This window comes from Manacus candei, unplaced genomic scaffold (genome assembly GCF_025592945.1).
Source record: "Manacus candei isolate 608988 ecotype Guabito, Panama unplaced genomic scaffold, ASM2559294v1 h1tg000076l, whole genome shotgun sequence".
In the NCBI taxonomy this organism is placed as follows: domain Eukaryota; kingdom Metazoa; phylum Chordata; class Aves; order Passeriformes; family Pipridae; genus Manacus; species Manacus candei.
In genome coordinates, this window is record NW_026138124.1 from 8,565,707 (window position 1) to 8,587,252 (window position 21,546).

The 21,546-nt window shown below is 55.8% G+C and overlaps 2 protein-coding genes and 1 long non-coding RNA gene across 7 annotated transcripts; 1 reads left to right on the plus strand and 2 right to left on the minus strand.

The window, feature by feature from the left end:
* Nucleotides 1–58: 58 nt before the first annotated feature.
* On the minus strand, nucleotides 59–6,131 carry LOC127481089 (multidrug and toxin extrusion protein 1-like). The gene is made up of 17 exons (XM_051809951.1): nucleotides 5,931–6,131; nucleotides 5,732–5,833; nucleotides 5,479–5,547; nucleotides 5,094–5,242; nucleotides 4,944–4,986; nucleotides 4,816–4,860; nucleotides 4,341–4,438; nucleotides 4,080–4,177; nucleotides 3,427–3,540; nucleotides 3,238–3,305; nucleotides 2,867–2,975; nucleotides 2,639–2,714; nucleotides 2,491–2,560; nucleotides 2,047–2,179; nucleotides 1,589–1,683; nucleotides 1,017–1,164; nucleotides 59–620 (listed from the first exon to the last, which is right to left on the minus strand). Exons 1-17 carry the CDS (start codon nucleotides 6,129–6,131, stop codon nucleotides 400–402), a joined length of 1,839 nt encoding a protein of 612 aa, XP_051665911.1. The 3' UTR covers nucleotides 59–399.
* LOC127481093 (uncharacterized) lies at nucleotides 4,089–19,714 on the plus strand. 5 transcript variants are annotated; one of them, XR_007908100.1, is made up of 8 exons: nucleotides 4,089–4,197; nucleotides 4,300–4,590; nucleotides 5,684–5,866; nucleotides 6,022–6,194; nucleotides 6,924–7,039; nucleotides 12,897–15,733; nucleotides 18,019–18,413; nucleotides 18,714–19,714. It is a non-coding gene; the product is annotated as an uncharacterized LOC127481093 (long non-coding RNA). The 5 variants fall into 5 exon arrangements; XR_007908103.1 differs by having other exon boundaries at nucleotides 12,897–14,920; nucleotides 15,378–15,733; nucleotides 18,019–19,714; XR_007908099.1 differs by having other exon boundaries at nucleotides 18,019–19,714.
* Nucleotides 7,371–17,072, minus strand: LOC127481090 (multidrug and toxin extrusion protein 2-like). Its single transcript, XM_051809953.1, has 17 exons — nucleotides 16,791–17,072; nucleotides 14,795–14,896; nucleotides 14,279–14,347; nucleotides 13,770–13,918; nucleotides 13,568–13,610; nucleotides 12,870–12,914; nucleotides 12,372–12,469; nucleotides 12,036–12,133; nucleotides 11,595–11,708; nucleotides 11,301–11,368; nucleotides 10,905–11,013; nucleotides 10,437–10,512; nucleotides 10,077–10,146; nucleotides 9,347–9,479; nucleotides 8,917–9,011; nucleotides 8,611–8,692; nucleotides 7,371–8,223 (listed from the first exon to the last, which is right to left on the minus strand). The coding sequence occupies exons 1-17, from the start codon at nucleotides 17,031–17,033 to the stop codon at nucleotides 7,985–7,987; spliced, it is 1,833 nt and encodes a 610-aa protein (XP_051665913.1). The 5' UTR covers nucleotides 17,034–17,072; the 3' UTR covers nucleotides 7,371–7,984.
* Nucleotides 19,715–21,546: the final 1,832 nt, after the last annotated feature.

Below are 21,546 nucleotides of genomic sequence, written 5' to 3' on the forward strand. Positions count from 1 at the left end.
AATGTTCCCTGCTCCGACCGAGCTCCCCCTCAGCCTCACCCAAAGGAGCCAGCCCGAATCCAGCTGGATTTATTCTTTATTGGGCATTTGTCACAGAGCAGCCATGTGAGCTGGGCTGTGCTCAGCTCTGGTTGGCTCTGAGCATGGGCTGGAGGGGGTCACACACACACTCAGTGTGTGTCAGGCAGCCTAGAGCAGCATTTTGGGTGTTGGAGCAGCCTCAGGGCCCGTTCCCGAGCAATGTCTGAGCAGACGCTGCCGAACACTGTCGGTGGCCCTTTGACTCCTGTGGGACAGGCCAGTGCTGAATTTTCTCGCTGGCTGGTCTGTGCTTTGAACATCTGTCCATCAGGAGGGGCTTTCACCACAAAAACAAGTCCCCAAAGTCCCTGCTGTGAGTCAGTGTTTGCTGGTCATCAGTTTTACGGCGATGCCGAGCGCGAGCACAGCGACGGCTGCAGCCACTGCCAGCCCACGCCGGATGATCAGCCCCTTGGTGACCACAGGGGTGGCCCGAGAGGAGATGGTAGAAGTGGCTTCCTGGAGCTCCAGCTGGTATGTCGAGCCCTCCCTCCTGGTGATGCCCGTGAGCACGACGTCGGTCTGCACATCCACTCCCGCTGCAAGGAGAACGGGACAGCGTCTCTGGGGGCTTTGGGGAGACTGAGGGGTTTCTTGGGAGGATTTTGTCAGAGGTCTGAAAGCACGTCACAAACAACCCAGAGTGTGGAGATCTCCAGCTCTCAACAGAGCTTCAGTAGGACCTGGTGTGTGCAAGGTGAGAACTGCCCAGGGTGCTCGGAGGTTGGCCCTCCACCTCCTGCACCCTCCCCAGCCCGCACTTGTAATTACTGTTCTCCCAGTAACTGAGGGCATCACCAGCACTGCACTGCACCCCCTTTTGTGGGCTTGTTCCTGACTTATGTGAATCCCTGGGGACACTTCCTGGACCCAAACCCTTCAATGCACACAATGCCCAGCTCCCCCATCCCACCATGCCCAGCTCCTGGTCATACCAACACTCCCCAACACCGCTCTGGCAGGGAGGTAAGTGTGGGGCTGGGGGGCTGATCCCACATCAGGGGGAAGCTCCTTGCAGGAGGGTTCAGGGCCCAGGTTTGGCTCCTCAGGTGGTGGCTGGGTCACTCCTGCACGGCGCTGAGCCTGGGGAGGGAACGTGCTGGGTTTAGGCAGCGACACGTGGTGTGGGGAATCCCCACTGAGCAAAGGCAGTGTGCTGCCACTTATGGGGTTCAGGTCCAGGGAGACCCCGGAGCTGTTGGGGCACAAGGTGATGCTCAGGGCTGAAGGGCTGAGTGCTCTGTGCTTCATGTCCCCCAGCCAAGGGTGGCACCAGGCGGTGGCAGCAGGCACAGAGGGAGACCTTGAGGCTGCTGAGTGCATGTGCAGGAGGGAGCTGAACAGTGGGATGTGAGTCATGGGAGCACTGGGTTTAGCTCGGGGCACTGGAGGACAGTGCAGGCCATGAGATTGAGCCCATGCTGCTGTCTCACCCCAGTGCCATCACTGCCAAGGCACTGAGGACCTTCCTGCTGGTAGGGCATGGCACTGGCAGTGCCTGAGTTACCTTCTCAGCTGCTTTCTTCCAGTCCATGCGGGAGATGTAGATGATGAAGCAGGTGCAGAGGATGAAGACACAGGCAAGCATGCTGAGCCACAGGCCTGCAGAGGGCACACCAGTGTCAGCTGGGGTAAACCCAATGGAGACAGCATCTTGGGACAGCAGGTCAAGGACAGGGATGGCACCAAGGTCAGCAGGGACACAGGGATGGGGTGGTCATGGGTGCCTGCTGCAGGGCTGCCTGGCACACCTGGCAGCAGTTACTTCTTCCCAGTACAAGTAAAAGCTCTCAGCAGTTGCAGGGGCCAGCCCAGCCCAGCCCAGCGTGCCCTGTCCCCAGGCAGATCCGAGGGAGGGCAGATCTGAGGCAGGGTCATGGTGAGCCATCAGTGGAGCTGGGGGGAGCTGCATGTACCCGTGGGGGATTTGGGGGCGTGCAGAGCTGGGTGCCCAGGGGTCAGTACCTATGACGCCGATCTTGGCCACGAAGAGCAGCACAGCTGCCAGGGGCAGGCCCACACCATAGTAGCACACGGCATTCAGGATGGCTCCAAACTTCTGCTTCCCGATGCCTCTGAGCACCCCCGCACAGGCACCCTGCAGGGAGAGGGAGAGGGGCTGGGGCAGGGACTGCCAACTCGGCTGAATTCAGGGCTGTGCTGCTTCCTGCAGATGAACCAGCTCCCCGCCTCTGCCCCTTGTTTCTGTGTCCCTGGCCAGTCCTGTGGGTCACCATCTCTTTATACACTCTGTATTTTCTAAGGGATGATCCTGGGATCCCTGCAGGGTCCTGGCGTGGGCACCAGTGCTCACCTGCAGCCTGAGGGACCCTCGACCCACCGACCCACGATGCTACTGCTCAGCACCAAGGTGCCCTATGGAAAACAGCAGTATTCCCTGGGACTTACAGTCGTGGCTTCAAACAAGTGGAAGACAACATAGACAGGCATGACCCACGCCACCAAGTCAGCGATCTCCCTGGGGACAGAGACAAGGCAATGATCACTTTTGGGAACTGACCTCTGTGCACCGAGGCCAGGAGCCGGGGGCACTCACTTGTCCTTGGTGAAGATGTATCCCAGCACGTTCTTCGTGGAGGCTAAAATGATCCCCACGGCTATGCAGAACGCCCCTGGAAACAGAGCAAAGTGCTGAGCCCAGCCTGGCCATGATGCAGAACTGCTGAAGGGAGAGAGCACTGGGGGAAGTGGCAAATGGTCCCTGCCTCTGCTCTGCCTGGAAGGAGCCCAGAGGCAGAGGCTTCCCGGCGTGTCATGGACTGACCTGTGCAGAGCAGGCTGGTGGTGGAGGATCTCTTGGCTGTCTCGAAGTCTCCAGCACCCAGAGCGTTCCCCACCTGCACACTGGCAGCTGTGCCGAGCCCCAGGGGGATCTGCAACCACAGGGCTGAGGCTCGTGTGTGTGTCTGGGTAACTGGGCTGTCACAGTGACAGTGGAGTAAGGACCCAGCAGAGAGGGGGACGGAGTTCAGGATTTGATTTGAGGCATCTCTGTAGGAGGGATAGGCAGGAGCAGGGAGAGGCTTAAGTGCAGAGGGGGAAGATGGAGGTTTGCTGGAGCTGATTTTTGCTGGGTGCCTGCCTCAGGACAGTCCCCATGGAGCCCTGATCTGTAATAATAACCCCAGTCCTTACCATGAAAGCAACGACAGACACCTCATAGATGATGGACTGGGCAGAGAGTTCGACAACGCTCAGCAGGCCTGGGGGAGAGGAAGGGGTCAGTGCTGGCTGTGGGTGCCCAGGGGAGAGCTGCTCTCAGCCCCTGCGGCTGCTGCAGATGCTGCTCTGGGTCATCTCCTGGCAGCTCCTCTCTCCACTGACCTATCAAGAAGCTCCCGATTTCGTAGGTCCACCACTCAATGCACATCATGAGCATGCTGGGGATGGCCAGGGAGGTGAAGCTGTCCCACTCCAGCAGGCACTCACTGGACCAGCCTGCAGAGAGGAGAAACATCACCTGATGGATGACCAGTCTGGACATGTGTTACAGCCTGGAGAGCACCTGAGGCAGCTAGAGGTGCCATTCCTGTTCACAGCCACCAGGGCAATGCTCCTCAGCTCCACAGGACCTCTAGCAGCAGAGCTCCACCTATGTGCTCTCCGATGTCCTGTGGGCCACAGGGCAGCACAACCCTCAGCCCATCCCTCCCAGAGCAGAGTCTCTAAGGGCAACCTCGTGCTTATGTCTGTGCTTATCCGGCTTTGGGGCTGAACCCTTGAAAGCCTCAGCAGGAAGTTTCATTTCTCCAGAATTAATGTTTAGTGCCCGGCCCGGACCCTGCCAGCGCTCGTGCATGACGTGCTGCCACCGAAGCAGCTCCGTGGTACCCGGGGCGTGTGGGGCTGGGGTTAATATTTCACCATCGGGACAAACAGAGTTTGTCTTCCATCAGGAACGCTTGATAGAAGTGGTGGAAGTTTTATGGACACCTGGGTAAAGCGTGAACCAGAGGGAACGGGGGGGATGCCCTCACCTCCCCAGGTCTTCACGTGGAGTTTCCTGCCTATGATGTACAGGAACAAGAAAATGGCTTGCGAGTACTGAGCAACGGTGTTGGACCAGGCAGAGCCCCTGCAGAGGAAGTGAGAAAGGTCTGTCTCCATCCTGCTTAAGCCTCCCTGGCCTCAGGGTGCTGGGACATGACGTCCCTCCATGCCCCTCTGAGCAGCAGATGCTCGGTGTTCCCTTGCCAGGTGCCACACTGTCCCCTCCGTGGGACACAGGTGCAACTCACGTGATGCCGAAGTGGAACACGTAGAGGAAGATGCAGTTTGCAGCCACGTTGACGATGTTGCCGATGACTCCACTCAGCACCAGCGGCCACATGATCATCTGCAAAGAAGAGGGACAGGGCTACGGTGTCTTCACAAAGGCTCCAGGAGGGAGGTGTGAAGGTCCCCACCAGCCCCCGGGCTCAGCGCCTTTCCCAGGCAAAAAATAGACTTCCAGTGACGTTGCCTGCTTGGAAAACGAATGTGTTGGAGGTAAATCCCTGATGTGGGGAAGTATGAAGGGAGGTGGATGGATACACCTGGCTGTGGGGTGGGGTGATCTACGGGGTTAGAGCTGTTTTGGGGCACCTGGGCAGGGGTGGGGACAAATGCTGCCTTGTTGCTGGGAATGGTGAGCATGGAAACCCTGGCTTCATGGTGGAAGGGAGCCCTGAGCCGGGGCTGACCCTTCCTGGGTGTGAGGACTTCAGGACCTACCTGGTTCTGCAGGTATCTTGTCTCCAGGTTATACAGAAAAACCGCCTGCAAAGGAAATCGGTGGATGAGGTGAGCCAGTGCTGAGCAGTAGGAGTGGGATGGCATCCAGGGTGCCCACAGGGACTCACCGGGAGAGCAGGGACAAACGCCATCACATAGTGCTGGGTTAACCTGGGGGCACACAGAGGGTGCAGGGTTAGGGAGGGGCAGGGCCATGGCCACCCTCCTCTCAGCCCCACCACGCTGGAGAGGGAGAAGGGGCCATGGGACCACCTCACCTGGAGACCTCGGGGTCCTGCCGGATGAGGAGCATTAACTGCTCGATGTTGATGAGGATGGCACAGCAAGGGAAGCAGCAGAGGAGGATGATGATGGTGGCACGCTGCAGGATCACCCCCACCCGCAGCAGGTTCTTGCTGCCATAGGTCTGCAAGGCGAAGAGGGCAGTGGTAAAGTCAGCTGGTGCTGGGGGATAGGGACCCCACAGAGCACAGAGCAGCCGTGACCACCCTGAAGACCACCCAGGAAGGATTTGGAGCATGGATCTCCCTGTTATGGGATTGCTACCCAGCTCGCAGGAGCAGCCAGGGCTCCATGGGGCATCATCAGCTGATGCTGGAAACCCCCGTGTTCCCAAGACAAGTGCCAGCATGTCTTACCCACCTGTGATATCAAGGTGTCACATGCTGAAGTCAGACCATAACCTACAGAGATGGCAGTAACATTTATAACCTGGGAACGGGAGTCAAGAAAACAAAGAGTGAAGGTGAGTATTTAAGACTTTCAGGTAGGGAGAGGGGTTAAAAGGAGGAGTGGCAATCTGAAATCTCCTGTCCTTTTCTGCTGCCATTCCTTTATCCCATTCCAGAGTCAGCGGGCCAGGGGGAAGCTCGTGCCTGGCACTGGGAATGCTTACAGCGATGGCCAGCGTGACGGAGGCCAGCTCAACCTTGCCCAGGTGGCCACAGAATATGGAGCTAACGAGGTGTATCAGGAAGATCAGCAGCTGGATCAGGATCTAAGCACAGAGGAGAGGAGAGGAGAGGCGAAGGTTAGTGATGGAGGTGAGCAGGGGTGGTTGTGTTGGGGGGTTGTCTCTCCTCCCAGGTCCTTACCAGCGGCCCCGCCAGCACCAGCAGCTTCTTCACGTCCTCCCAGAAGTTATCTGGGACCAGGCGCTGAATCCAGTGGCGTTTCTTCTTGCAGCTCCCGGGTGTGAGACTGTCCTGGCCAGCGGCCGCTGCCTCACCGTTCTCCTCGGGGAGGTTCTCTGTCTTCGTGCTGCCATTCTCCTCAGGAAGGTTCTCCGGCTTCATGCTGCTGCTCTGCCAGGGGAGTGGAACAACCCCTCCCTCCACGCTCTGTTAAACCACGGTGGGGTGAGCAATGTGTAACCACGGTGGGGTGAACTTCAGCCGGGGCCGGATGGTCCGACCACACGTTCCCTGCTGCTGATGGGAAGTGTGGGCAGTGGGTCAGGGCAGGGCACCGAGCTGGGGAGCCCAGTGAGGGTCCTGGCAGTGCAGTGGAGCCCGGCAAGGCACTTACTGCCTGCCCTGAGCCAGCATAGGGGCTGAGCCATCCCAAATCTGCCCTGCAAGCCCTCGTACCTCTCTCCTGCTTCACCACAGCTCCACCAGCCAGCAGGCTGGAGGGTTGTCCTCTTCTTCCAGCAGCGAGGGAGGATTCTTGGATCTGTGTGTGGTCTCTGGTGAGCTGCTGCCGGCAGTGGTGGGGCCGCTGCCTGTCTCGGCCCCTCTCATCACAGTGACCAAGACAAGCCGGCCCCCTTGGCTCCAGCTGTCGGCCTGGCACAGCCCCACCGTGTCGGGTTTCACTGGCACAGCTCCCCCAGGCCAAATATAGTGTCCTTGGCCCACGGGGGAGGCAGGCAGAGGGAGCTGCTCTGCAGCTCAGACCTGCTCCTGCATGGAGCGGGAGGTGGGCTGGGGTAGCTCATGGGGGAGAGCGAGACCTCCCATCCCAAACCTCCCGGGATTCTGAGCAAGGCAGAACCTGCCACAACCTCCCACAGCTGGGCAGAGGCCCTGGGTGTTGGGGATGATGGCAGTTTCAAGCTCGTTTACATCACATCTTTTCATTCCCAGCCCACAGGTAACCAGCACCCCGAGCCAGGGTGACAGGGAGGTGCCATCCATCTGCTTTACACGGGATTTACCTCCAAGGGCCCAGCATGTGCCACGTCTCAGTCACTCAGCTGCAGGTAAGAGCCTGGGACAGGGCCAGAGGGACCCAGTGCTGAGGGCAGGCAGGGATGGGGGTTTTGCATTATGACATATGGCAGTTCTTTGGTGTTTCTGGAGGGCTGTGCAACACATCCACCCTCTTCCCTGGCACTCAGCGGTGCAGAAAGCAATTGAGGAGCACAAACCTTGCTTTTGTACTCAAGGGAGCACAGTGATAACACCATACCCAGAGCCAGCCCCAAACCTCAGGGTCAGAAGCCTGAGCCTTTGTCAGGCTGCACAAACCAGACCTATGTCTTTCCTCTTAACAGCACAGTCATGCCAATGACCAGGGTCATGCACACACCACATTAAACAGCCCAACATTTACTCAGAAAACTTCATTGTATCAAAATCCCACCTTACAAAAGTGCAAAGAAGAGTTGCTTTAGGCCCTGTGCCTGCCCCACCACAGAGGGAGCGGGGCCAGGGGCCAGCAGCCAGCACCCAAATGGCAGCCAGACATCTTCCAGCTGAATCCACCTTGCCCTGCGCTGCCACTGCAGCTGCAAGTGGGCTCTGCCACGGCAAGATGCTGGCACAGGCCAGGAAATGTGCTGTGGGCAGCAGGAGCCCCTGCCATTAGCAAATGATATGGACAAATGCCCTCAGGGGGCAGGACAGCAGCAAAAGGACCCTGTCTCCTCCCAGGGTCAGCCCCAGGATACGCTCCCGCCTATCACGAGTGACATCCCAGTGCAACGCAGGAGAGGAACCAGCTCTCAAGCACTTTTTTTCCCAAGTGCCACATCTTCACCCCCTCTAAGAACTCTGACTGTGGGACAAAACATTGTGAGTTAACCAGAAACTGAGTAAAGGGACTTTTTGTAAAGAAGTGAGGGGGAATTCCTTCCCCGCACCATCCTCCTGGGACATCACCACGTGCCCTCCTGCTCTGTGCACACTCCCCAGTGTCACTGGCTCTAGCCATTGCCAGTCAGGAGCCGGACCAGGATGCCCACCAGCAGGACAGCCACAGCAGCAGCAGCAGCCAGCACACGGCGGAGGATCAGGGCCCTCCACGCCATGGCACGAGGAGCAGGGACAACAACAACGGGCTCCTCCTGTGTGATGAGCTCATGGTCAGGTTGCCTCTCGCCCACCACGATGTTTTCAGGCAAGGCCACGGTGTCCACGGTGTCCGTGTCAACAGAGGTGTAATCTGTGTGACAGAGAGGCCAGTGCTGCAGGGAAGCCCAGCTGCCAACTCAGGGGCTTCCAGTCTGATGCTACACAAGAGCCAGTGACAGTCCTGGGCATCCTTTCCCAAAGCTTGGGACACTGGGACATGCCCCAGCAAAGTGGCAGCTGCCCCCAGGTGAGGCAGACATGGGTTGGCAGCCCAGGCTCTTCCCTGGAGCAGCCAGCACGGTGACAGAGTATCTTGTACGCTGTCACTAAGGGCAGACCTGGGACCAGCACCAGGCACTGTGCTCTTTCCAGCCATCTGAGCCTGCAGGACAGACACGGCTGCCATGACTGGGAAGGAAAGGAAGGGGTTGGGTGGAGAATTTGGGCTCCCACCTCAGTGTCAGGCCCGGTTACATACCCACAGCAGATGTTTTGTTAGCAGCTGTGCCATTGGAGTTCACATCTTCCAGTTGTACTTTTGTTCCAGTTCGGACTTGAGCCTAAAAACACAGGGAAGAGTTGCTCTTCTCAGGGCAAGGGTGTCCTGCCCAGCCCAGAAAACTCTCCACTCTCCCAAGACAAGCATGCTTAGCACCAAATTGTTCCTCTGCTACAGGAGAAGGACAGATCCCAGTTCACTTCTCCCAGAGGGCTGTTGCATTGTACTGGGACAGGAACTCACCCAGCATCTTTCAAGTGTTCCAGAGAGAAGTACAAGTCTCACCTCCTCTGCAGCTTTCTTCCAATCCATGCGGATGACAAAAGCCAAGAAGGAAAGGGCTTGCACAGAGATGCAAATGATCAACCCAACCCACAGACCTGCAGCAATGGAAAGTTACTTCAGGGAGGGCTCGAGAAAAACTTGCCTTTGTCAGCTACTGCCACAAGCCCAGGGACCTCAGTGGGGTCAGAGTATTGCCCCATGTCCAACCCAGTCTCGATGGGAAAGGAAACAGCTCCTGGGGGAGCTGGGAGCAAGCCTGGATTTACTGGGACATCTCAGCCCCCATTTGATGGGGGGTCTCAGCGCCTGCCCCAAACACACCAGTGTGCAATCCAGCCCCACTGATCCACAGGAAGATCCCGGCACGAGTTCCAGGGCTGGGCCTTTGCTCACGGCAGCTCATGCAGTGCCAGGTGGAGGACACACGTACCGAAGACCCCCATCTTGGCTGCAAACATCAGTGAGATGCCGATGGGCAGGCCCAGGGTGTAATATCCGACGGCGTTGGCGATGGCACCCAGCTTCTGCTTCCCGGTGCCCCGCAGCACTCCCCCGCAGGTCCCCTAAGGAGGGCGGGCAGAGGGATCCCTGTCAGGTACCACCACAGCAGACCCGGGGCCTGGCATGGCCCTGGAAACAGGGGAACCCACAGCACTGAACTGCAAAGCCAGGAGGGAGCAAAGCCACGTCCTGGAGCACACAGTGTGGGGCTCCTGTTGCTCCAGCTGCCGACACCAACAGGCACTGCCAGCAGATCCCACAGAGCTTCCCATGCTGCCCAGGTCCCTCTCCCCAGGACATGGTAGGAGGAAACAGGTCCAAATTACTACCTAATGAGTTTATGAGCACTGCCAGTATGCTGGGAGCACACAATATCTCTGAACACCCAGCTGCTCACTTGTGCTGCTTTGATAAGACAGTAAAAATCTGGAGCCTTGCCAGGGGAAAAGAGGAGGAAAAACTGGGTTGTTTGCAGCGATGCCAAGGGACAACTACAAGCACAGGGGACACCGAGGTACCACAATCAGCTGCCTTGACAGCTTATCAGTTGGCTTCTCTGCATCACTTTAACAGGTCAAGAGTGAGCTACAGGCAGCTTTGCACCCTCCACGGCACCCCAGCCTGCAGGGAGGAATCACTCCACACGCTGGAATACTCACTGCTGTCGCATCAAACAAGTGGAACGGACCAAAAATGATCATCACTTTGGACACCAAGTTAACGATCTCCCTGTTGGGAAGATGTATGTACTGATCAGGGCAAGCAGCACCAAGGACTAAGGTTCCCACATATCTCCCTCAGCCAGCTGCAAAGGCTGATCCCAGTTCCCTGATCCCAGCCTGCTACCAGGGTAGTGCCCCAGTGTCAGAAACCTCTGTGATTCCAAGCAACGGGAAGGAACCTTTGGGAACATGTTTGCCAGGTGGGGGTTTATGAACTCTTATCTGTCAGCAGCTTCTGGGATATAAATAACACCCTCCAAGAAGGTGATAATACTCGAGAGAAAGCTGTTAACGCACTTGTCATTGGTGTAGATGTATCCCACCACACCCCTTAGGCTTCCCAGTAAAGTTGCAACCAGCACAGCAAAAACTCCTGAAAAGAAAAAGAAATAGTCACATTGTTTCAAGGGCAGCACGTCCTGCTCCCAATCCAGGCCCAGACCTCAAAGGCTTCGTGTGATGGGGATTGGACTTGGCTGACCTCCAAGTGATACTGCAGCAGAGGACAAGTCTGTTTTCCTCAAGCTCTCCCCAGATACTCCCTCTGCCTTCTGGAGGGGGAGGGCAGAACGCTAAATTGCAGTTTTAACTACCAAAGCCTTTGCACCAGGCTCGTAACAGAAAAGAGCAGTCAGGATCTTGCCTTGCGCCTGAGGGGTCCAAACAAGTGGGGTTTGGGTTCCTATGGGGGGTCCCCAGCCCTGTGAGAACTCAACTATTTGCTGATAATTGCCCTTCATTCCCCTCTGCAGGACCTGAGCTCACCTGTGCACAGCAGTGCAGTGATGCAGGAGGTCTTGGCTTGCACCACATCCCCCGATCCCAAGGCATTGCCCACCCTGACACTCGCAGCCACGCTGATGCCCAGAGGCACCTGAGCAGCAGGAGACAAGAGGAGGTGAGTGGCAGCAGAGCCTGCAGTGACAACAGAGCCTGCAGCAATTTTTTTCTTCTCCAGAGGGGAATTTGGGACAAACTGGGCACGGCTGCAGTAAGGGGATTTTCCATCTGCAGCACACCCTGCATGTGCAGCTGCTGTGGCAGGTCTGAGAGGCATCACCTGCCTGGTACTGCCCCCTGTTCCCACCTCAGATTGACCACAGAGCCACTGTTTGGGGGCTGCTCCCAGGCTGTTTGGGGTTTCCTACACCCAGCTCTTACCGTGTAGGCGGCACAGGCGAGCTCATAGATGATGGCTTGTGCACCCAGCTCCACCACGCTAACCAGCCCTGGAAAAGATTCATCACCTCCTTTGTTTGCTGACAAGGAGGCAGCGACTACAGGGTTCCCACTGAAGGGATGGGAACACCTGCAGTGTCCTGCAGACCCGGTCCTGTAGGTGAGGAAGCTGCTGGCAGGAGGAGCTCTGGGGACACAGTCAAGAAGCAGCCACCAGAGCAAGTACAGCTGTAAGGCAGCCTGTTGAACCACAGGAAAAAGAGGATTTGGACTCACCAGCCAAGAAGCCCCCAATCTCAAAGGTCCACCACTCAATGCACATCATGATCATGCTGGGCACTCCCAGCCAGATGAAGGAGCCCCAGTCCAGGAGGCAGTCCCTGCTCCAACCTGCAACGAGGATGTGAAGCAAAATGAACACATGTTCTCCCTCTCCATCCCCAAAGGGGAACCATATGCTCTTCTGGACAGTCTCAGAGGACAACCATCACTGCAGCTCACAGGACACCTGCCTAGGATTGCTGCTATGCCATGCTGCATTCCTGAGACAGGATGTTCAACAAGAATGTATTTGGAGCTACAGTAAAGGCCTTGAGGACATGACTTCAGCATCTTCCCACTGTGAGGGGATGACAATCCCTTTGTCAGATGCTGGTGACTGTGCCAAATTCCCAGGGTCAGACACTGGTATTCTGAAGGATTAAACTATAACAGTACCTCCCCAGGTCTTCACATGGATCTTCTTCCACCACATGTAAAGGAAGAGGAGGATGGCCTGGGTGTACTGAGAAACAGTGTTAGCCCAAGCAGAGCCCCTGCAGAGGGAGATAGGCAAGTTACAAGTGACATCCAGATTCCCAATCTCCTCAGCTACAGCAGGAGAGACCCAGTGGGTCTTGCTCAAGCCTTGTACCACACAAGCCTTGCTCCCTCCAGCCTCATCTTTGCAGGCTGGTTGTCTGGGGGCAGAGGGTGGCAGAACTGGGCACCCAGGACACCCCCCCAGCCTTGAGCACACAGGGAGAGACTGTGACCACCCCTGCTCACACTTACACCATGCCCAGCTTCAGTGCATAGAGGAAGAAGGCGTTCATGGCCACGTTGAGGATGTTGGCTGCAATCCCGGTCAACACCTGAGGCAGAATGATCGCCTGGAAGCCAAGGAGGGACTTTGGACTTTGATTCCCCAGTGCTGGTCAAGCCCCATCCAGTAAACACAAGGGAGAACTTCAGCAGTGCCCAAGGAGAAAGCCAGCTCCTGTTCCAGGTAAGGCTGAGCTGTGTTAGACATGCAGGTGACGTGCAGAAGGTGACATGCAGGGCTTAGGAGCTGGTGCAACCCATAAAACAGAGTTGGGAAGTAGCCATAGGGAAATGGAGCCAGCTAAGGGTGGTTCCTGTGAGCTCTCCCAGGGCCAGCTGGGGGGCTATACATCACACATTGCTCAGCCCAGCTCTCCCAAGAACAGGATGAACTCAGATCCCCAACTTTATCCATGTTCCTGGGAATACCTTTAATGTACAGCCCAGAACTGGCTGGTTATACAATACCTGACTTAGTAAATATCTTGTCAGCAGCTGGTACAGAAACGTCGCCTGCAAGAGTCAGGATTCAGTTCATCATCAGACCATTGAACACTGACAGACCAGTCCCCCCACCACCTTCTTGGGGTGCCCCAGCCAGCACCTTCCCGACACCCCGTTCCTGTGCTCTGTCTGAAGTGTGGCACCTGCCAGCACTGCACCCAAAAGAGTAACAGAAGACACCTCCCATTCCCATTGGGAAGAAAGATCAGTCTCCAGATGGAAAATCTCCTATGCTTCCCCATCAGCCTGAGAAAGCTTGGAAAGCTTAGAAGAAAGGATAAACCTACAGACCCTTATTCCAAGGGATACTGTTCCCTGCCTTAGAGAAGTCGGAGTAACCAGCTGGAGCCCAGCAGCTGTGAGTGTGTGAACAGCAAGCTCCAGCCTTCATTTTGGAGCTAAGAGTGAGCCTGGAGCCCCTGGTTCCAATATCCACTACCACTTGTGTGGCTACAGCAAAAGCCTTTGCACAGGAAGATCAGAGACCTCGTGTTTGCTGGTCCAGCAGCTGCTGGCCAATGCACATCTGTTAAGGCACAAAGTCAAGGGACACACTGTAAAACCCTAAACCTGCCCTGTAAGCCACACAGCAAAGGCCTTCCCTCCTTTCCTTCATGTTACTAAGGGACACAGAGCTTCTAACAGCTTTAGCAGAGACTTACAGGAAGTGCTGGAATAAAGATCATCACGTAGACCTGAGTTAACCTGGAAAGAGAGTTGTTTCCCCAGTTGGTATTACAGCAAAGCAAGAGCCAAGCCAAATAGCCTTGTGCTCAAGCACCAGAGAGGCTTGATTTCAACACTACAGAGCAACCCACCCACAGCAAAAAGCCCGATCCAGAAGGGCTGGATCTCACCCCTGACCTGGAGACCTCGGGGTCCTGTCGGATGAGCAGGAGGATTTGCTCAGTGTTGACGAAGAGTGCCCAGCAAGGGAAGCAGCACAGCAGCAGGATGAGGGTGCCCCGCTGCAGGATGGTGCCCACCTGCTTCAGGTTCTTGCTGCCATACGTCTGAGCGAGGAGAGAGAGGACCAAGGTGGGGGTCTCAGGGAGCCAAAGGGTCTGGGCAAACTCTTAGGGCAACAACAGGCTGATTAAATGCATTTCCCACATCCTGCAGCGGTGAATGCCAGGCTGGTTGGGTGTCACTGGCCTTCAGGTGGATTGCACATCCCTTTGCTACCCAAAGGGACCCAGGGCTCCCTGAGGGAGCTCCAAGGAGGGAGCAGGTTCCAGCCAGGGTGTCTGTAACCCTGTTCTGTCTGGAAGCTGCCACCCCCCTGCTCTTTGTGCCCAGATTACACTGCACAGGAGGCGAGACAGCACCAGGTAAACCCCATCAGGCACAGGAAAGGGGGAGCTGCCACTGACCTGGGTCATCAGAGTGTCACATGCTGAGGCTAAACCAGACCCGATGGAGATGCCTGTCACGTTGATAACCTGGAGGAGAGACAGGGATTCTGGCCCAGAGCACTGAGTCCCTCCCAGCTGGGTGGGTAGACAGTTCTGCTACAAGTTTTTGGGAAGTTTCCAGCCCTTCTCTATTTCTCAGAATAACAAATCTTGTTAACTAAATAGACTCTTCTCCCCTCTGCTGGGGAAAAGGATCCTCTAGGAAGGGGTGAGTATCTAAAGGACCAGTGCTGCTCCCAGCCCAGGTGCTGGCCTTGCACTGGCACAAGCACTGCCTGCTCAGCTCCCCTCTCCTGCCTGTGCTCAGGGCAAAAGGAAGAATATTTTGGTGGGTGTGATGTCTGTGTTGCATCAGGCTGTGCTGATGCACAGGGCCCTCACACATACGTTCCTACAGGTTTGAGGTGTTTTTTTTTTTTTTGTAATACCTAATTTGTGTGTTTTAAATCCGAGGGGAATTGGAGTGATACGTACGGACACAGCCAGTGACACGGCATCCAGCTCAGCTTTCCCCAGGTGGCCACAGAAGATGGAGCTGACCACGCTGATCAGGAACCCCAGCAGCTGGGAGAGGAACTGGGATGAGAGGAGAAGGAAACGGTGAGATGAGGACCCATTAGGGCTTGTGGAACATCAGCCCTCCCCCAGGAGCTGGCCTATGAACAGCCAGGTTTCCTGGTGTTTCGGTCTATGCCTCCAGGCCAGGGCTCTGCTGTCCTGGGAACCTGTCCCTGCTTGCCAACACTGCTGGGGCGTGGGAGGCAGCTCTGGGACTCACCCAGGCTCTCCGTGGCTTTGTGTTTCAAAGCAAACATCTACCTGCCCTGTAGTATTTTGGTGTTACACACCCAATCTGCCAGATGACCTCATTTACGGAAGGCTTAACGGCTTCACTAGAAATCCTCTTTCCCAGGATGAAGGTTGCAGAGAGAGGAAAAATAAAACGTCCCAATGCTTTTTTCACATTTGCGTGCATCTGTGGAAAACTATCCTCCAAAACCACAACATCCTCTCCTCCTGGAGATACGCCAAGGCCATTCTGTGTGTTCCTCTCCAGGGCCTACAGCAAAGTGCATCGCAGAGATTGCACTCCAAACCTCATTTTCCCTTGGCAAGAGGATGTCCCTTCTACAGGCGTCCAGGGCACAGAGTTGTGGCACAGCTCAAACCAGATGGTAGGTGTTAGAGATGTTCTTACCCACTGAGGGGTGGGTACAACTGGAAACCATGCCCAGGGTCTGCTTGTGCTGCTTCCCACCCAGCAGTTGGCAAGCCAAGAGCCCAGCACCGCTGGAGAACCAGCTCTGTGGGGTCAGAGGAAGAGCAGAACAAACCCTTCTCCTCTGCAGACCTCCCACTGCTGCCTGCAGGTGCAGTCCTGCTGCCAGGCCCAGGCATGCTGGACCTGCTGCTGTGAGTAATCCCCACGGGAGGGTCCGTTTTGTACCTCCATGACCATCCCAGCACAGGGTTTGACATGAAATGATCAGTAACTAACGGCAGCTGCAGGTTTGGGTTTGAGGTTGTCTGTGCACGTGGAGGAACAGGCTGTGCCACAGGTGGGACAGTTGAGGGGACCGAGGGGGCTGCTTGTGTTCAGCTACAGAAACTGAAACCAGCCTCTACTTCCCCTGCTGACTGATCTCAGCAAGTCAGTGCTTTGATGTCAGGGAGGGTGTCTCTGAGAAGTTTAGCAGTTATTTACCAGATAAAGCAGAAGGTTAAAAGCACAAAACTTCACGTGCAGTTGATTCAGACCAGGGCTGTTGGTGCGTGCTTCCCCTTGCAGAAGCCTCTGCAAAATGTGTTCAGCACTGTCTGTGCTGACTACCCAAGGGTGCATCTCCCTCCAAAGGGTGCATCAACCTCCAGTTCCAGTCCAGGGAGGACTTCAGGACAGTGAGTTATAAGGTACCTTTGCACCCAGAGCCTACTCCAAGGGCTGGCCAAGGAGCTGACACTAAGCAAAGAGATTTGCTTGTCACCCAAGGGTTACGTGGCAGTGCCGGGGCTGCAGCCTCGTTCCACAGAGCAGTTTAACAGCTTATCCCCCTCACACCCCGAGCCCACCGCTCCTCTTCCACAGCCGTATCGCAGGGCAGCACGGACCACGCCGGGCAGCAGCAGGAGCTCCTGGGGCGAAGAATAAGCATCTGGGCGCCAGCCAAGGCACGAAAGGTGGCGGTTTAACCCTGGCTGTGCCTGCAGCAGCCGCGGAGGGACCAGGTTGGCCCCGTCGCGGGTGAAGGGCATATCCGCGGTCGCGGAGCCGTGCCCGGAGGCTGAGGAGGTCAAGGCTCATCCCCGGGATCAGCCGGCCCCGAGGTCTCTCTGCTCCGCATCCCGCTGGGCGCTGCCCGGCTCCGGGTGGCCGAGCCCCCGCCGCGATCCCCCGGCCCAGCACCTCCGGCGGGAGGGCACCGTGTCCCCCGCGCGTGTCCCCCGCATCCCTCCCCGCCCCGGCTCTCACCACGGGCCCCGCCAGCCGGGCCAGCTCGCAGCACTCCCGTCGGGCGCCCGCGGGCAGGAGGCTCCGGGCGCCCCGCAGGCACCGCACAGCCACCCCCGCCGCCATGGACCGACCGCCAGCCCCGCCCGGCCCCGCCGCCCGCCTTATGGGCCCGGCCGGGGCCGCCTCCCGCCCGCGGGGCCGCGGCGCTGTGGGCGGTGCGGGGGATGCTCGGCGCGGAATGGAACGGCACGGTAGGGTCATGTCCGTGATCCGGCTCAGGGCCGGGAAGCTGGAGTGGGACACACCACACACACACACACAGAAACACCCGCCGCGCTCTGCCCACGTGTGCGGGGATGGGGACTCGCCACACACACGCACACGTGTTGGCCAGAGCCGGAGCGCTCCGTGGGGTTTTGGGGGCGTTGGGGACACTCCCGTGGGGAGGGGAAGCATGGGCTGGAGACTTCCCGTTTGTGTTGGTGCGGGGTTTGGGGACCTGCTGTGCGGGGAGAAGGGGCCCCCCCTGTTTGCTCACTGACATCTGTAGCTCTCCTGCTAATCGGCTGTGGGATGGGGACCCTCTGAGGAGACCACACACGTGTTGGCCAGGGGTTCACCAGAGGTCCAGAGACCCCCAGCTGGTGGCTATGGACTGGGGACCTCCTTGGGGGGGTGATGGCTTAGGACCCCCTACGTGCTGGCTGTGAGTTCCAACACAGGGGTCTCTCAAAGGCAGGGACATCTGAGCACAGATGCTCCCAGACCAAAGGAATGTCCCCTCTGCCACGTGCATCGTGGTAACAGTGGGGGCAGCTGGCTCTGGGCACCTTCCTCCTCTCCTCCATCCACCCACCAGTACCCCATGAGCAGGGTGACCTGGGATTGTCCCCCAGTCCAGGGATTCCCAGCCAGCAGGCCAGTGCCCAGTGGTGCAGCTGGTGCGGAGATTGGAATGGCTGGGCTGGGGTGGCCATGGCCGTGTTTGCCCATTACCTGGCAAGAAGGAGTTTTTGGTTTGGGTGGGAGCTTGGGTTGTTACAGGATTGAAATTCTACCTAAGTGCAGGTGCTTGTAACCAAGTAGCTGTAACCAAATCTATTGCTAATGCACGGAAAATTACAGTGGAAGGTGGGACTCGGTTTTCCAGCTGTTTAAATGCTGGCCTGGTGCCTTATAACTGCTGTATCACCAGCTAGAAATGTAAAATCTTGTTAATGTTTTACTTTTCCCCTTGTTCCTTCAGGTATGATGTGACATCATGAAAAATTATGTAGTAGTAGTGGTGAGTCATAGCCACAGTCATTTTGATTTTATGTGCCATGATGAAATTGGGGTGTTTCAGGACAAGAGAGTGCTCCTCTCCATGGTCCTTCCTTCCCCTGTGGCCAGCAGAGCAGTGGGTGTTGGATGCATGTGCCAGAGCCTGTACTGTCTGTGGGATGGTGCTGTAGGGGCAGCTATGAAGAAACAGAAGTAGTTATCAGCAAACGGTGTGTCCTGGCTGGTGGTGTGACTGTCACCAGCCCGGCTGTGAGATGGCCAGAGTGTTCCTGAGGCGCTGTTATCTCCTCTGGAGGCAGAGGGAAGTGATAAGACTCAGATGGTGCCATTCATGGTCCCTCAACAACCAGTGCAAGTGTGAGTCCCTTTGAAGTTTACTGGTGACCCTGCTGAGATCAATACCCTTGGCTGGCAAAGACTGGGGAGAGAATCAGGCAGAGACCCGGGGAAAAGGACTTTGAAAATAAAAAAACGTATCTTTTCAGGCTCGGGGCAGAAATGTTACCTCCCAGCCCCAAGAGCCAGGTCCTGGGCTAGCCCCCAGAGAGCCAAACACACACAAGAAGGGCTGTGATTGAAATCCCTCTCCTTGTGTTTTGCTGCTGCTGTTTGAAACCAGCTCTGTTTGCTTTCAGAAGTGCTGTTTTGTTTCTGCAGTGACATGTGAATCCCAATCTTGCTGGGAAGCAGCAGAGCAGGCACCCCAGGACCTGGTCTGATGTGCCCTGAGGCCTCCCTCATCACTGGCAGGACAGACTGGGTGCTGGCTCAGCCTGCCCCCTCTCAGATGGGCCTGTGAGCTGCCAAGGGGGACGTGGATCTGTGCAAACTCTCAGGCTGAGCCCTGCCCTGGCGCTGGATGGCCCCACATTCACCCCTTCTCTTCCTGTGACGGGGACAAGGACCTTGCCAGCTGCCTGACAGGATTCAGTGGGGCTCATCTGCTGGAGCCCCCAGACGATGAGGAGGGTCAAAGGTAGCACAAGCTGCCCTCAGCAATCCGGATATTAACAGGGTTGCAACACCAGTTAGAAGAATTTGAAGGGTCAAATTCCACTGGAGTGTAACATCATTGAACTCGGCTGTTTTAGACCTCCAGCGAATCTGGAGCAGCGTTTTGGAAGGGTGACACCTTAACACAGACCTGTTTAAAGGAGTTAATGTGTGACTGGCCCCAAACCAGCTGGAGCAGGCAGATGGCTTGCCCTGCTGGAGCTGGTTTTGGCAGCTGGGACCCTGTGCAGTTCTCAGCGATGCTGATGTGAATCCAGAAGAAAGCAGCTGAGAGCAGAAGGATTGCAGTTGGCTTGCATCATCTGCAGAGCAGGATTAGCCCTTTTTTTATTGCAGATTCCCAGAAGATGGCTACCCTGGGCTTTCTCTGGATATGTATGTCCATATTCTGAAATGGAGCCAACATCCTGCTACTAAAATAAACCCCACAAATGCACCATGTCTGGAACCGTCGCGATTAAGAGCTACCAAATAAGAAAATAGTCAGGACACAATGGATTTATGTCAAACACTGAACTGTTTGAAGTGTGTCCCTTTCCTTCAAGAGATCCTACTGCTGGCTAGTGTCCAGACGCCATGGAAAATCCGCTCCCCTCCGTGCAATGTGGAATTCAGGATACAGCTAAATTAAACACTAAAGAGCCTTTTGCAGTCAAATTAGTTTTTATTTGTGTCACGCTATAGGATCAGCTGATGGGTGTATATCCCCCAGCTCGGTGTCACTGGTGCTGGGCAGAAGCCACAAAGCCTGATGAGCTCGGAATCACAGAATCATTTAGGTTGGAAAAGCCCTCTGAGAGCGAGTCCAGCCATAAACTCAGCACTGCCAGGTTACCCCGTGTCTGTGAGCGCCACATCCACGCGGTTTTCAAACACTTCCAGGGATGGCGACTCCACCACTGCCCTGGGCAGCCTGTTCCAGGGCTGGACAACCCTTTTGGCGAAGAATTTTTCCCAAATACCCAACCTAGACCTCTCAGGGACATTTCCTCTTGTGCTATCACTTGTCACCTGGGAGAAGAGACCCCCCCACACACACACCTGGCTACAATCTGTTTCCAGGTAGTTCTATAGCACGATAAGGTCCCCCCTGAGCCACTTTTTCTCCTCGGTCCCATCCCAGTCCCCGGGTGGCTCGTGCGCGGTGTCCCCGGCAGGTGGCACTGGAGCCCCGCAGGTCCCTCCAGGCGCTCCCGCAGCACCGGGAGCAGCACCGAGGACGGGAGGGGACGGAGAGGGGGGGGGATCCTGATCCCCTTTTCCAGCCGTTCTTTTCTCCGCCCCTCGGGCTCAGCACTCTGACCCTGCCTCGTTCCGTGAGTATTTGTAATTTTCCGTGCCGACAAGACCCTAATGGGCATCGGGTGTTTGTTAAAAATCCGGGGGAAATCACAATGTTTGCCAAATATGGTCCAAATGTATGCCAAATATTTGGCAAATACTCTGGAAGAATGTTTGCTAAATAGTGAAAAATGCAATATATACTAGTCAGAGGGGATGCAATATGAAAAAAACAGTACACAGAAAAAAGGAATAGGAGTTAGAAAAGTGGAGGTGGGCACTATATAGACAAGAAACTGCTTGTTAAAAGCCCTGGGGTGTTGTCTTGGCTCTCTAATACCAATGTCTCAAGTTGGTTCTCAAATGGGCAACCTGAAGCCATGATTTTGCTGTGCAAAATCTGTCTAGGCAGACACTCAGCCACTCACTGAGGTGTAACCTCAGTTCAGTCACACCTCACCTTGTGATATTGTTCAGTAATAACAGCTGCTTTTTATTTTATTGTTCCTTAAGAGGGAGAAATGCTTTTGACTTGTTCTGTATTTCAGAGCATCTTCCTCCTGCTTTGTTCACTAAAGATGGGGCCAGACATATTAACTGCAGTCGTAAATATTATTTTTACAACAGCAGAATATTTATCTTGCTGCATGGGTTGGTCGAGTTCGGGGCTGCAGACTTAAAAAACAGCTTCCCTGCCCTGAAGAGCCCAGATACTTAATTAAGGCAGATAAGGCAGGACAAATAAAAACAAGACAAAACTCCTCTTGCTTTGAACCACCTCTAGGGAGCAGGTCTTGGCAAAAGAAAAGAGGGATTGTAAAGCTGTAATAATAATAATAATGATAATTAATTGTATTTATAAAGCATCCCCTAATGGCTCTGGATGCTACACAACGATTTTAAATACAACTGAAAGCAGCAACCATTATGAGAAGCCAAATAAGGAAGGGCTTTAAAAATAAAGGTGTTTTTTACAGTAGATAGTAAGGTTTCAGTGGGCTGGTTTGGGGCTGTCCTGCAGCGTGGACACACGGACATCAGTTGGAAGCAGGTGAGGATCCTGCAGTGAATTCTGCAGGCTTGCAGATTGCAGGCTTTGATTGCAAAGAGCAAATACATTTTACAGCCTGGTTTGCATGTCACCATTTCTGCTTTATTTCCTTTCTGTACTCCAGCCAGCCAGACGGTGTAACTC

Excerpts from the sequence above, each read along its gene's own strand:
- LOC127481089 (XM_051809951.1), bottom strand. The coding sequence starts at position 6,131 with ATGAAGCCGGAGAACCTTCCTGAGGAGAATGGCAGCACGAAGACAGAG. Across the intron at positions 2,976-3,237 it reads TGTCTGTCGTTGCTTTCATG|ATCCCCCTGGGGCTCGGCAC; the intron begins GTAAGGACTGGG and ends CTGTGGTTGCAG. Across the intron at positions 1,684-2,046 it reads GGCCAAGATCGGCGTCATAG|GCCTGTGGCTCAGCATGCTT; the intron begins GTACTGACCCCT and ends TGCCCTCTGCAG.
- LOC127481090 (XM_051809953.1), bottom strand. The coding sequence starts at position 17,033 with ATGACCCTACCGTGCCGTTCCATTCCGCGCCGAGCATCCCCCGCACCG. Across the intron at positions 12,915-13,567 it reads TCTTTATTCCAGCACTTCCT|GCGACGTTTCTGTACCAGCT; the intron begins GTAAGTCTCTGC and ends TGACTCTTGCAG. Across the intron at positions 12,134-12,371 it reads GCACTGAAGCTGGGCATGGT|GGGCTCTGCTTGGGCTAACA; the intron begins GTAAGTGTGAGC and ends CTCCCTCTGCAG.